We start from the raw sequence: 15,243 nt of genomic DNA on the forward strand, positions 1-15,243 counted from the left end.
TAGACAAAGAACTGGAATAAATTTTAAAAGTATTGAAATACCTTAATTATAGTACTTATTTGTTTGATTAATTTTATTATAAAATCGATTTGCTCATACTTGTTAGTTATTCGTTATGCACATAACATTAAACCTCATACAAAATTAATTTGTGACTTTTTTTGCCTTAGTTATCAAAGTAAACATCCTTAAATAGACATACTTTTTTTGTAAATAAAAGTCTTTTGAATAATATCAAATTAAAATTGTCGGCAAAATGTTATTTTACCAGTAACAGTAAATTTATTTATTTTTATGCCAAGTTTTATAGACACCAAGAGGACGGTATGTTTGTGTGAAATGAAAATAATAATTTAAAATGATTTTCTTTATTATACACATTATTGAACACCTAAGTACATATCGTTTAATCTAAAGTTCTTATTCTAAGTATTTCGTAAGCTTGTAATAATAAATAATGGACTTAAAAGATAAAAAAAACCACGTAGCGAGAGTAATCCTTATGTCTATTACTATGAAATCATTACAAGTATATCTTAATATATATATTTCTTGTGTGCGTGTGTATGTGACTGAACTCCTCCTAAACGACTGGACCAATTTTGATGAAATTTTTTGTGTGTGTTCGTGGAGATTCGAGAATGGTTTAGATTTACAGTTTTTATTTTTTATTTTTTTTTTTTTAATTCCGCGCGGACGGAGTCGCGACCGACAGCTAGTGTGGATATATTTTTCAAAATAAATGCACATAATATAATATAACTATAGACAAAGTAATCATTAAATATATCATCAATTAAAATTTAATAGAAAATGAGATAAAAGTCAAAAACAATAGCGAGAAACTACAAATTGTGTAATTATTTGTAAAGATCACACATTTAAAGTTGAGTTTCTTTGAGAAACTTTTATATTTATATGAAACAAATAAGTTAAAATAATTTTCATATTTCATATGTTGCATTATAATTATTATATACAAAAAGGAAAAATATCTTTTACAATGTTTAGGTAAAATAAAATTTAATATCTGCCAATTTTTACAATGAAAATGTTTTCCTAACATTTACGAATTAATCAATATAAATAAAGTCTTCTATTTCAAAAATAAATGCAACGAATAAATAACTGCCTTAACTTAAATAAAATGGCTAAGAATCTTTTTACAAATAGGCAAATAGGTAATATAAAGACAGGCATTTTGCAATGATGACGTCACTAGCATATAGGTCTAGAAATAAGTGTCATTACAACGTTGAGTACAATGATCCTGCAGCTCGCATCACTGCAGCTAATGTGGAGTTTCCAGGTCACAGGTGTTACCACTTGCAGGTGTCGGGGGAAGGTTCGGTGGTAGATGTCGGGGGCAGGTGTCGGGGGGCAGATGTCGGGGGGCAGATGTCGGGAGCATGTGTCGAGGGCAGGTGTCGGGGGCAGGTGTCGGGGGCAGGTGTCGGGGGCAGGTGTCGGGGGCACGTGTCGCGATGTCTAGTCGGTCCTGCCGGTGAGCAGGTGTTCCCGCAAGGTGCAGATCTCGCGCTCGATGTTCTCGCGCGCCGCCGCCTCGAAGCACTCGAACTCCTCCGTGTGGAACAACTTGGGGATCTGCGAGAACTGGTTCAGCACCTGTACCAGAAGTTTGAAAATTAAATTACATTTTAGAGACTATCAATGTCTCTACGCAGTGATCGCGGTCCGCTCAGTCACCGTGCACGAGAAGTGGCCGGAGCGCGTGCTGCTGCAGACGTACCTTGATGCGCAGCTCGACGTAGTTGTGGTGCGTGAGCTTGGAGTACTCGGCGCGCACGAGCTTGGCGTGCGCGTCGTACTCCTCGCGCGAGGCGGCCAGCACGGCCAGCTCGCAGTCGCCGAACAGCTGCAGGTCTCGCAGCGCCACCTCGTGCCCGTAGCGCGCGCACTCCCCGCTGCAGCCGCGCCGCGCCGCCGCCGCAGTGTCGTCCGTCAGCAGCGCCAGCACGTACCCCGTCACCTCTTGCTGCAACACCCCCGCCGTCAGCCGCCGGCCCCCTCGGCCCGCTCATACCCCCACACCCCCACACCCCCACACTCACCGACTCCGGGTGCGACTTGAGCAGGTCGGCGAGCAGGCGCACGGTGAGCTCGGAGGGCGTGTGGCGCAACACCAGCGCCAGCTTGAAGGCCGCCGGCTTCGCCACGTCCCTCATGCCCTTCGACAGCAGGTTGTGCCACACGCCCGCCTGTACACGTCGCACGTCGCACGTCACACGTCGCACGTCGCGAGGGCAAAAGTGAAAGAACGATTAAGAGGTTCAACAATTCATATCGCTTTTTTATCGGCTCAAGTCGGCAGTAGTGCATAAAGAACACGGACCTGGTAGGCGACGCAGTTGCTGATGGAGTGCCACACGGAGTCCGGCGGCGAGGCGTCGACCACTTTCTGCCAGGCCTCGTCGGTGGCGGAGGGCGCTGAGGGCGCTGTGGGCGCTGAGGGCGCTGTGGGCGCGGCCTGTGGGCACAGCACGGCGCACGCCAGCCGCCACGTGCGCGCCGCCGCGCAGCCCTCGCTCTCCCCCGACACTGAAACACAACATGCAACATTGTGAAGTACAAACATTCTACATCAACAAGTCAACAAGCGCTACACTAAGTTGATTCCGACATATTTCAATATTTTATTTACGCTTTTTTCCTCATACTGATCCAGTCCTCTTTGTGGCAGCGGACCTCACTTCTTAATTACATTAAATGCAAAAGTTTGGATGAATTAATGGATGTTTGTCATTTAATACATATCTCCAAAACGGCTTAATGGATCTCGATGAAATTTGGCACATACATAGATTACTGTTAATAATTACGAACTTTTTAATTCCACACGGGCAAAGTCGCGAGCAAAAGGACAGATAAAAAATTTCAAAGAATGTAATATAAACAAGATTGTGAGTGCGTCCTGAGTCTCTATATTTTTTCAATAAGTCGTAATCTATTCCAGAACCTACGTTCTAACGTTATCCCTTGAATATGCCTACGCATATTCAAGGGATAACGTTTTTATGCCTTATAAACTACTTAGACGATATCAATATATGTTAAATGCTATTATTATATTATGTAAAGTTCAAAATTCATGCAAACATCACTGTTTTTTCAATGGATTGCATTGAACATTTAGTGTCAATTTACATTCTGTTGTAGTCTATATTCAGTTGGAATAAAGAATATTTTCGATTGTATTCGTATGTAATAATCGCTCAATGACATATTAAACATGCACCGCGTCCCGCTTTAACAACTTTCTGCGCCGCTCGCCGCTCGCCGCCGACGAGACGCGTCGCCGAGCGCCGACGAGATGACGTATAATAAAAGTGAGGCATCAAGGCTAACAAACAATACTTACAGCTATAAATAAGAAATATAATATTGACTACGAACTGATCAAGTAGATACATTGCACGGAATGGAAATTGTTATTTTATTTCCACTGTCGCGACCGCGATTGTTATACAAAACAACAGAGGAACACATTTTCAAAATCTTGTTTTCGCATAACAATTGCGTATTGTTTGATAATAAGTACATATTACTACTATAATTTTAATTTAACTCGTCGCTATCAGACAAACGGCATGACATAAAAATTAACAAAAAACCATCAGACATTGCGCTTCAGCTGAGAATCGAACCTGCAACGTAACGTAATATTGGTCACACTAATGTGTTTATCAACAGAAGTAAAGAACCATTCACACTCTTTAAACATCATGTCATTACAAGCATATTAAATTAAATGCATAAAATTAAAATTCAATAATAAAATCTATGTATTTTAAACGTAAACACTGACAACTTTATAAAAAAAAGTACAACAGAAAACATAAACAATCACCTCCCATATCCGGTATTAGCGCTCCCAGGGGCGCTCAGAGGCGGAGTGTGCGGGCCGCAGCAGACACCTGGGCCAGGGGCGTTCGCTACAAAAGCACGGGTCGCAGCACGTGACGTCACCTACCAAATAACAACATTATTTAGCAACTTCAACAAGCCGTCGCTTCGTCGGTTTAGTGACGAGCACTTCACACGAGCACGTCACTTCCTATTCGCAACGACAATCACCCACGACACGATCACCGGCAAATTTGAACATAAAATTACAAAGTATTTTGCGACAACCATTACGTATATGGATTAACAAATTAATTTAAAATTATATAAAAATATTCTAACTTTGGAACAAGCACAGAGAAAATAATTATTCGCGTAGAGTTCACGAAATTACCAAGTTAAAAAGAAAACATGAAGACAATATGTATAATCTATCCGTCTTGTTAGTTACAGATTAAATATAAAAATGCAGATTCAATATAATGCGTATTAAATATGTAGATTGTTCGGGAGCAAGAGAAAACAAGAACGCGAGGCTATGGCTTGTATTACGTACGTTTTAATAAATAAAAACAGAATCGATACGTACGTAGCGGGTGACGATTTTCTCCGCTATTTTATGAAATTATATTATTGTAGAGCAGTGGCAGTGCGCAACTCACGACGCGGGGCACTGCGGGGCGCGCGGACTGCGAGTGTCATGGCGGCGGCGCGAACGCTGCCCGGCCAGTGATGCCCTACACAGTACTGCTGACGTGCGACCATATCGAAGTGCTTCTGTTTATGTTAATGAGGATAAGCAGACTCCTGGCTGTATATAGTATATTGCACATCTAGTACATTATGTTAAGATGTAAAAATACATATGATGCCTTATTAAAAAATTACAATAAATTGCTATTTGTTCATTATTTATACACTATTAAACATTTTAAGACATGAATTGCATCAAGTTATGAAGACAGTTTACTCTGATAAGTGCATTGTTTAATGTTAATGTACTAAGGAATTTTTCATAAAAATTTGTTTTCATATTGATTTGCAAAATTGGATATTGCAATATCCCGTTTTTGTTTATCGATATAACGAAGTACATCACTACGCACTAAGGGCGAGAATATGAATTTGACGCATGCGTTAGGGCGAGTTGTAGGAATTTCGTTCTTACTACACAACAAAGCAAATTATATTTTATATCTTGGCAGATAAAGTATTTTTTCTTTATGTATCTTAGAAACAATCAATTGATCGAACTAGAGGATATACATATATGTGTAGCAGAAATTATTTTATCAAAAATAACAGATAGTAAGAAATTAACAGGTTTATTATAAAGAATGGTTGTATGTCATGTCATTTGAAGTATGTGAAATAAAGATAAAAATTATTTAGTAATTTCTTTATTATTTAACGTAACTTATGACGACAAAATAACAATTAATATGTAATAGGGTAAAGCTCCTCCCAGACATTGAGCCGGTCTTCCTTGAGGTTGGAGCGGATGGAGAGCGTCCTGTCGATCCTGAGGTAGTTGCGCTTGTCGGGCGTCATGGCGGGCCAGTGCAGCCCGCTCAGCTCGGGCAGGTCCAGTCCGACGTACGCGTTCGGGTCACTGTAACAAACAGATCACATTTAATACACCGCTTTCATTACACTTCATGTGTTGTTGTGTGTATGTTGTACGTACCCCGTTTTTGCGAACGTGTACCAGATGGCGGTCATCTTGTCGACGACGTCAGCGTCCGGGCCGGCGGCGGACACGTCCGGGTACCGGTACCGTAGCGAGAACAGGTAGATCAGGTCGTCGTGGTGCGCCGCGCCTGACACAATCGCACAAGCAAATAACCTCACGACACATCGACGACGAGTCTTTTGAGTAGGAGCGGACTTTACATCACTAGAAGCTCACCTGTGGGCTTGTTGGTGACGGGGTCCTCGTAGTGGCTGTGGTTGCCGACGTACGCGAACTCGTAGTAGTACACCGGATAGGGCGAGTGTCGGCACATCAGGTTGGCCATCCTAAATGATAATAATAATAATTTATGTAGATCGTAACTGAACAAAAGTCAGAAGGTTCCATCTTTTCTCTAGTATTGTAATGTGGTATTTCGCTGGAACCATCTTATTCGTGTAATCTTTGTAGTAATTATATGTTTGTGTTCAGAAATGATTACAACTCTTCCTGATATATCTACATCAAAAACTATATTGTTAATGCTAACCTGTGCACAGGGAAGCTTATGATAGCGTCACCGTACAGGTAGCCGAGCGCTTTGGCGGTGGCGGTGTCGTTGATCAGCGTTCTATTTCCGAAATACTCCTGACGCAGCCGGTTGACCTTAGACGCTGCGCCCTCCCGTGGGACCTGCAGCGAGATGGGTGCTATCTGCTCCCATTCTTTGTTCATTCCGTCCAACAGGGTCTGATTGTTTAATATAGCTAAAAAAGGAATACACTGTTATCTTCAAAATAATGAACGCTTGTAAAATGAACGAATTATCAAGATAATGTAGAACGTATACGTGGGATGTGACGTGATATGAATTGTGAATACGCACTGAAGGCCTTCCAGAAGAACTCGTCTGTGGTCTGGCTGATGATGTGCGGTACTGCGTGCATCCTGCCCTCGCGGATAGCAACGGAAGGCTCGATAGCCAGGAATCGCTCCTGGCCCACATCCGGTTCGATCACGGGCCACCAGATAGCCACCGGGTCGAAACCGAACTCCTGTTTATGTAATGAACTTGTTTTATCCGTTGCAAAGATAAATTTATTGTGATACTCTAAAGTTCTAATTTAACATTGGCTTTTATTGATTGTTGAATTAAAAAATCGAAGCTTGCTTACATAGAATCCATTCAAAGAGTCTCCGAGCTCCTTCCACGGCTTGGTCTTGAGGCAGTCAACCATTTCTCTGTTTGGGGACGTGGGGCAGCCGACTAGCTCGGCCTGCCGCCGGGCTTGTGGTAGAAGGTCGGTGGGTGTTGGCCCGGGGATTGTGGGCGACCCGCTCATTGATATTCCGCGGTGGAAAAGACCTACGACATCACACACAAATAGAACGTAATAGAGGAACAAATAATATTATTATGGAAACGATTTCAATAACTTTCTGCAGGCTTTGCTGGCAAACACAATAAACTAACCCTTAGACATGGGCGAGATCATATGCAGCATGACGCTGATGGAGCCCGCGCTGCAGCCGGTGATGGTGACGAGGTCGGGGTCTCCGCCGAACGCGGCGATGTTGCGCCGCACCCAGCGCAGCGCCGCCACCTGGTCCTTGAACCCGTTGTTGCCTGGCGCCAGCGCATCGCCCGTACTCAGAAAACCTGATCAACGATATTTGTAACTTAACATCCTCACTTCATCAAACATATCTTCCCTTGAAGCCTTCACTCAACGTACGAGGTCACACTCGACGCAATGAAATACACACATTCGTTTGCTCGTTCTCATGCTCGGCTGTAACATGCTCACCTAGTGTGCCGAGGCGGTAGTTGATGGTGACGAGGACGATATCGCGGTCGAGCAGGTAGTGTGGGCCCGCCACGTCTCCGCGACCAGAGAACGCGTAGAAACCGCCCGCATGAATGTAAAACACCACTGGCAGTGGCTCCTTGCTGCAATCAACATACGACGATTTAGTAAAATTAACAAATGAAAACGCCTTCCTCGCGACTACTCAATCCTCCTCACTCCATTTTTCGTTACTTTACCTCTTATGGCTAGGCGTGTAGACATTGATGCGCAGGCAATCCTCGTCCAGGTAGTACCCGGGCGGCGCAGGCAGCGGACACGCAGGGCCCTCCTGCGTAGCGTCTACTACTCCCTCGTATTTCTCAATCATTTTCGGTGGCTGATTGATGTATGATTACATTATTAAAATTGATCATTCAGTTATTTTTATAGGTCTTATTTGAACACAAAAGTAGTCTCACTTACCTGAAATCGCAGTTCACCGACAGGGGGCTCTGCGTACCGGATGCCACGGTAGGCCTCGAAGGCCCGCCCGCGTCGTGTCTGCATCATGGACCCCCGGATGGGTCCCGACGGGGTCATCGCTATGGGATTTTCACTGGACCCTAACGACGGCCCACCTGTAGCATATTATCACATAGAGATAAAAATCACTTGGTCCATTACTAAAATTGACTTTTTGTTTTGAACAGAGCAAGATTCACTTATTAGCAAAATTCACTTCAGTTTTATTTATATAACTTGCTTAAAGTAGCTGACCTGTGTGTGAGCTGTGCGTATGGGCATGTCCATGATGGTGCCCATGGCCCGCCCCTGCGCTCACGCATGTCCCCAGCGCGCACATCACTAGCAGCGCACGTCGGAACATGGCGCGCGTCGTCATTGCAATGGCGAGCAGGACGCGTGCCCACCTTATATACGACTATATTTTTTAACAATTTTTCCTGAAACTTGAGTTGTATTTTTTCTTTTGTTGTGAGTTAAGGTGACGAATACATTAGTTGTAGAGACGAGTAATTGTTTACAACTATTTCGTTTGTTATTTACGTATTGTTTACAAATATAAAAAATGAAATATATGATATGAATCTGGCATACATTTGTAATCAGTTATATAACTAACCTATACTTAAAGTAAAGGTCAGCGTTTGATAACGTACATACATTTTCTCTTTATCAGTTTTCAAAGATCATGTTTGTTTAATTAAGAAGGAAAGCAATCGATCATTATATTATACGAAAGGTTTAAGATATATGAAACAACTTAATACAAACTTCACATAATTAGACATATACATAAATAGTTTATTTTTAACACAATGAAGATAATTGAATGCGTTCTTCTGCAAGGTTGTCTTTTTACATGACAAATATACAAACTACTTACTTACTTACATACGAGTATATTTGAGATACTCTGCCTACATATCGACTACCTCTATACATTTACTTTCCATGAACTATTTCTTTATTTATTTCTTACTTATTTATTAATACATTGTTTATGTATTTATTTTATTGTAAAATCTTTTTAAATCTCCAAATATTTTAACTTACGATCATTCGCAGGTCAAGTAAGTTTAAAAATTTCTTTATCGTAGTTAAAACAACTTTATCTTAGTTGTAACAGGATAATTTTATTAGGAAATAAATTTGTTTAGAAGATGCCATGTGTAATGGAGGTTTCCCAGCCTCATTGTTCACTGAGTCATGGGTTTAGAGTTTTAATTCCCGCCGCAAAGGTATTGTTCTCTTCAAATATCTTGACGGCCCAAACATCCCGCTAAGCCTAAAATTTTGTTTTGCGAAGCAACTCTCGCGAAGTTAAGAACCGCCAAGAAATCTGAACAGTAATGAGTCGCGAGTCGCTTAGCAGAACACAATTTTAGGTAAACCCGTGCGTAGTGGGACGCGGGAGGAGGGTGCGCCGAACACCTTGGCCCGTCAAGATATATGAAAAGAACTATAACATCTTACTGTTTTGTTATTCGTCAGTCTGTCATCGTATAAATAACCAGCTTCTTTCATAATATTATCATAATGTACAGAGCAAAATCATGATTTATCTTACCATCTGGAGATAGTTAAGCTATTAATGAGTTCGACAACTAAATACAGTTTATGAGTTTTTCTACGCAGTTTACTGTCATATTTCTTATATTACAGACAAAGGCATTTCGTAGTAATTATGAGTAAGGAATGTTATCAGTTTTGTAGTCACATAAAAAAAACAATACGTATTTACTATGATGAGCTATGTTTGGTTCGCGAATGCACTTGCCTTGATCTCAATATAGCTATCAATAGCATGTTTGTATGTATGGATAATGCAATCGCCTGTGTTGTAGTCTATAGATCTATAGACTTATTATAATACATCCGATACATTTACTTAAGCGATTAAAAATGTATGTTGTAAATTTTTGTTTTTGTTTTTCTCTCTCTTAGTTTGTTGTCACGTTATTCTAATACCTAGTTAATTTGTCATAAATAAAGCAAAGCTATTATATCATATGATAAAGAAATAATGACTCTTGAATTACAAATGGACAAGGAAAATACTGTTGTGTGGCGGGAAAACCGGCCCGCCGCGCATGCGTCATCCGCCATGTTGACAAACATACGAGTAGACCCACGCCGTCTGACAGATATTGATCAGACCTTCTCAGACAAGTCAATATAATATTTAATTTATATTAGTATTTACATATTTTGAAACTGCAATTCTTCTAAAACAGTAAATCTCTACTTTGTAAATGCTCAAGTGACTTTAATTTCTCGATCCATGTTGAATCTGATATACAACTTTTGCATGAAAAATCAAATAATAGTATTTTCTTAAAGTAATCACCGGCGCGGCGTGTATGAGGCTGTGAATTGTTTTGCCTTGCCATTCTTATGATAATTTAACGTATTGGTTGCGCTTTTTGGTATGATTGAGTCTTGAATAACTGCATCTCTACTTAATGTTAAGTGGCATTGCATTATTTATTGTCGGGGAATCTGGCGCCAGTACATCTTGAAAGCGACAGTCATTTAAATGTTTTGTAAGCATTGATACGACCAAAGGAAACATCATAGTATACCCTAATTAAGGCTAATTAGAAATTACCAAGTTATTGAATTGGAATCACGTAATTTAAAATCGCACAAACTTGCATTTTTAGGTAAAAAAAGAAACGATTTAGAATTATCCTTTTTTTTGAAATGGGTTAAAAAAACGAGGAAAAGTGTTACTAAGAGATGGTTCTGTTGAAATTAATAAACCTAAGAGGACGCGATAAACTGCCATCTAGTGAATAATAGTGGTTAAAAACAAAGAGGTAAGTTAATGCTTGTGATTATTGTGAGATGGCGCGTGAGTCGTAATTCAGTGTCTAATATCCAAATCAATTTTTATTTTTACGAAAATGTTATTTTCGTTTCAAAAATGTATAGATACTCGTATAGCAGCAAAACACAGTAGCAGTAGTACAACAACATTAGTACAACAGTAGTAAACAAAACAATGTAGTTTTTTTAGTTAATGAAAAAATGGAAATATGAACTAATAGAATTTTTCGGTACGTGTTGATCGAACATGGTTAATATTAATCTGATTTACTGAATCACTTCTTTCAGTTCGACGTGACAGCGGATGTTGTGTTTGGCCGCAGTTCTGCACGTCACCGTCTCGGCCGGACGAGAAGTAACGGGAGGTGGCGGGACCTTATCTAAAACCAAACATTATCACTAAACAACGTGACTGAGCACAGGGCCGTACTGGCCGGTGTCTGCGACCACTACAATAATAGTAACGTAACCAAAAATAGTTGCGTTAACAGTAGTTTTTATCATACAACGCTCTTAAAAAATATAGGAGAATCATCTCCAAGAAATAATAAGATAAATAGAATCACAAATAGTTATTATAAATCATCTATTGTTAGTTTTATAACACACTAGCTTTTACCCGCGACTGTGTCCGCACGGAATAATAAAAAAAATGTAAATGCCCAATGTATTTTTCCAGACTATATTCTACATCTATACCAAATTTGATGGAGATCCTTTAAGCCGTTTTGAAGATACCTAGTAACAAACATTTATCCCTCCATCCAAACATTCACATGTAGTTATAATTTTAGTATGATTATAGTATTTCTGCAAGTACTGAATGCCAGGTGTGCGGTGTGCGGTGTCCGTGCCTGTGGCCGGTGCAGCGGGCACGAGCTCCGCGTGTTTACAAACAGCGCGGAGCACGCCGCCGCCGCCGCCGCCGCGCCCTGCAACACAATACACACAAACACGGCGGCCACTCGCCAACCGACACTCTTTCCGACACCGACACTGTGCTACACGACGCGTCCGTTCGCCAAATTTTATTCGTGGCGCATCACTGAGGTAAATCGCAGTCATTATTATATTACAATCGCTCTCAGAGTAATTAATTAGTTACTAAGGGAGATTCATAGTGTAGATTTCTTTCAGTAAACGTATCCTAAGACAGAGACAACTTTGCGAGATTCGCAGACTTTACCTCAGTTAGAAAAAAGAAATATAGGTACACATACATATAGCTGTTGTTGTATTGTGTGTTTTGTTTATATCTGTAAATTCTGATTACAGAGAATCAACATTTATGAAGAGTATTAGCAATTTGTACTACCAGATGCACGGATACGACTGCACGTAGAGTTTACAAGCAAGTCGGCTTCGGTAAGTTGTTAACTATAAATTTAGTAATCAGATAAATTTTGCGCCAAGTAATGTTTTTAAGTAACCTGTTTGCTACAAGCTACAAAGTAAAACTGGCTTACTTTCTACAGTATAAGACCTCAACTGACACATTAGATTACATCTGTTACATAGAGATTATATTTTGAACATCATTTGTGCGTATTCATAACAAAGAGGCGTATCATAACATGCGTCTTATGTTTGGTAAATTGTTATCCAAATATTTTGACAACATTGTGAGCAAACAATGAGTTAGGCAAGTATTTAAATGTCTCCAGCGCGCCGCCTAACCTAACTCCAGCCCGCCCTGTCGGCTGTCGCACACTCTCTGAACTCTTCGCATACTTAGCAAATTATATTTCTACTTTCATTTTAACCGAATCATACTAAATTACAGATAAATCAGAACCATGCAAGTGCGGAGGACTCCGGCGGCGCTGCACGTGTTGGCGGTACTGGCGTGTGCGCTGCTCTGCCGCGGCAAGATACTGCGCAACAACGCGCTCATGAACAAGATGATGTCTCAGTTCCAGCGTGACAATAGCAACAACCTGTCACTGGAGCCGGCGGTGGTGCACGCGAACCAGGCGGGACAGGCCACGCCGGCTGATGGCGCGCGTCTGCTGGCGATCATGCAGTCCGTGCTCTGCAGGAACTTCCCCAGCATCCCCTGCCGGCTTATCATGCAGGACCGCACGCTCAGTCACCTCATAGAGAAGTCCATTCAACAGATCAACTACAAGAAGCTGTCGCTCGAGAGGACGACGCAGCCCGTCAACCGCAGGACCGAGTACCCGCTCATCAACAGCGAGGATCTGTCGAATTTTCTCCAGGTCCAGAACACTGGCTACTTCGATAACGGCGTGACGAAACGCAAAAAACAGAAGCTCAAGACGGAGCGTGTAAACTGGTCGAAGGAGAAGAGAAAGAAATCGAGCAAACAGAACAAGCGCACCTCGATGTTCGGGCGCAAGAAACTGCGCAAGTTCTACCCGCACAAGGTGAAGTACAAGGACAAGACGTACAGCGCTCAGCCCGAATTCCGCGGAGAGTACTCGGGCGAGCGCGGGGAGCGCGGGGAGCGGGGGGAGCGGGGAGCGCGCGGGGAGAGAGGCTCGCTGTCGGTGGAGCTGCCAGTGGGCGCGCTGGCGCCAGTGCAGCAGCACTACGCGTACAAGCGCGAGCCCGCAGCGCCGGCCGTCTGGCGCATCGACTACGCCAAGCACGGCGGCCCCAGCCTCAACCTGCTCGGCTCGCTCACAAAGTCGCAGGGCGGCGGAGAGGAGCAGGGGCGTAAGGACGTGCTGCACCCCGACGTCTACATCAAGAAGAACTTCATCAGAAAGAACTCCGAGCTGGTGGACTGAGGCCAGCAACATAACTTAGACTACACGAGCCCCTATTGTGTACGAAATACATTTTTAGATAAACTTTGTCGGACTTTTCTTTTTGTGATATGTTGTATTGTACGTTGTATAAAACATAATTACATTAAAAAATATTCACATGATAAAGAAATATGTGAAGTTCTGTAATCTAGGTCTAGGTATATTATGCCGAGCACCTATGAATTTAATTTGTTATTTCATAATATAATAGCATCCAAACATACTTGAGTACTTATATTTCGACATAAATTCGATAAAAAACAAAGAGCTGTTATATTATTAAATGTTACAGTTATTAAGAAAAAATAATCATCAGATAAGTGCCTATTTCCACTGACCGTCGAGTCGCGCAACTCTTGCTGCGCGCGGCTCATGACTAACAAGTTCATTAATAAGAAAAAAAAAAACCCATAGACTTGACTTACTTAATCAACTCACACCAGACAGAATGACAAAACAATAAACCAGGTGGTTAGAAAATTATAAAACCAATAAAATATGTCTAATATTCCATACTATACACTAAAAGATATATATGTACTTATTAAATATATATTTTATAAATTATGACTAGGTAGAAAACTTCGCGAGCCCTCTTAAATCACCAGTTTTGCTCGTTTTTATAATCACTAAAATTTATTCCAAAAAAGTTTGAAATTTATTCTTCTAGAGCCATCTAGTATTATTAAGCTGAAAAATAAGGTGCCAAAACGGAAGGTATTTTAATTAAAACAAACTCCATCTATTGGCTGACAGCAGTAACACTACGTCTGCTGTTGAAAAAGCAGCATTTCGGACTTTACTGACATCTTGTATCCAATAGTATTAACAAAATATTACTTATTGCAGTTCATCACTAGATGGCGCTAAAGATGTTGTTGAATTTAAAAATAAATTACTGTATTGTGGAAAAATGTTTCGTTTCGGTCGTCAAATATTTTTAATACTTTCTTCTTCGTGTGTTTCGTTACTGCCTTGCTTGTATTGAAATACCTTTGCAGATACGTCGTTTCGCTCAGCTGCCTTTACGTCGCGTCGCGCTGTCACCGGCTGCTTTCACATCAGTCGGAAATTGAGAATCTTTATAGTTTAGTTAACAGTAAGTTTTGGTAACGTCAAAATTCATGAACAACAGAATCACAATTTTTGTTTTTGCTAGTTAATTAAATATTGTTATATTGAGTATAATATTGAAGTCGGGAACAGACGCGTGTGGGCCAACTCCACAGAGCCTCCTCCGGGCGCTCCCCGCCAGCCGAGTGGCACATTCTGTAAATTATTGTGTTGGTCAGCTTTGTCAGTTCTCGCCGGATAATAAACAGCCTTTAACTAAACATGGATAAGGTAGATAACATTTTAGATGAAATTATAATATATTTTGATCAAACCGTGTAATATTGTCCACAACGTTAACAATATTCTGACGGAGATTAAATCAATACGATGAAATCTGTGTGTTTAGAACTCAAGCTTATTTAAGATGGAGACTTCCAATAGGCAGCTACGTATCAAATTAAGGTTACGTTATGCTAAGATCGCACAAAAACAAAATAGAGTACATAATAGGAAAATAGTCATGTCCACGTAATACCGCGTCGCGCGTTGTGTTGTGCCCGCAGATACCGCGTGGTGTGAGAAGGGAAGGCGATCTTGTCGGCGTCAGCGGCGACTTGCAGATATTTGTCTTACGACGTTCTGCGACAGCAAAAACTACGGACAGAGAACAGATCGTGCGAACTGCGGAATATAAAGTATTGTGTGTTCGAATCAGCTACTGGATTTTTTCTGTATT

The 15,243-nt window shown here is 41.2% G+C and overlaps 3 protein-coding genes across 3 annotated transcripts; 1 reads left to right on the plus strand and 2 right to left on the minus strand.

Moving 5' to 3' along the window:
• Nucleotides 1-1,421: 1,421 nt before the first annotated feature.
• On the minus strand, nt 1,422-4,652 carry LOC106716888. Its single transcript, XM_045684163.1, has 6 exons — nt 4,454-4,652; nt 3,869-3,987; nt 2,354-2,559; nt 2,073-2,219; nt 1,751-1,996; nt 1,422-1,626 (listed from the first exon to the last, which is right to left on the minus strand). The coding sequence occupies exons 2-6, from the start codon at nt 3,873-3,875 to the stop codon at nt 1,489-1,491; spliced, it is 744 nt and encodes a 247-aa protein (XP_045540119.1). The 5' UTR covers nt 3,876-3,987; nt 4,454-4,652; the 3' UTR covers nt 1,422-1,488.
• A 634-nt stretch (nt 4,653-5,286) lies between these two features.
• On the minus strand, nt 5,287-8,256 carry LOC106716113 (esterase E4). The gene is made up of 11 exons (XM_014509592.2): nt 8,104-8,256; nt 7,810-7,964; nt 7,584-7,723; nt 7,345-7,487; nt 7,011-7,196; nt 6,712-6,902; nt 6,423-6,591; nt 6,087-6,303; nt 5,774-5,883; nt 5,552-5,684; nt 5,287-5,476 (listed from the first exon to the last, which is right to left on the minus strand). The coding sequence occupies exons 1-11, from the start codon at nt 8,225-8,227 to the stop codon at nt 5,302-5,304; spliced, it is 1,743 nt and encodes a 580-aa protein (XP_014365078.2). The 5' UTR covers nt 8,228-8,256; the 3' UTR covers nt 5,287-5,301.
• A 3,363-nt stretch (nt 8,257-11,619) lies between these two features.
• LOC106716818 lies at nt 11,620-13,473 on the plus strand. The gene is made up of 3 exons (XM_045684276.1): nt 11,620-11,727; nt 11,953-12,042; nt 12,461-13,473. The coding sequence occupies exon 3, from the start codon at nt 12,474-12,476 to the stop codon at nt 13,428-13,430; it is 957 nt and encodes a 318-aa protein (XP_045540232.1). The 5' UTR covers nt 11,620-11,727; nt 11,953-12,042; nt 12,461-12,473; the 3' UTR covers nt 13,431-13,473.
• The last annotated feature ends 1,770 nt before the right edge of the window (nt 13,474-15,243 follow it).

This window comes from Papilio machaon, chromosome 25 (genome assembly GCF_912999745.1).
Source record: "Papilio machaon chromosome 25, ilPapMach1.1, whole genome shotgun sequence".
In the NCBI taxonomy this organism is placed as follows: Eukaryota; Metazoa; Arthropoda; class Insecta; order Lepidoptera; family Papilionidae; genus Papilio; species Papilio machaon.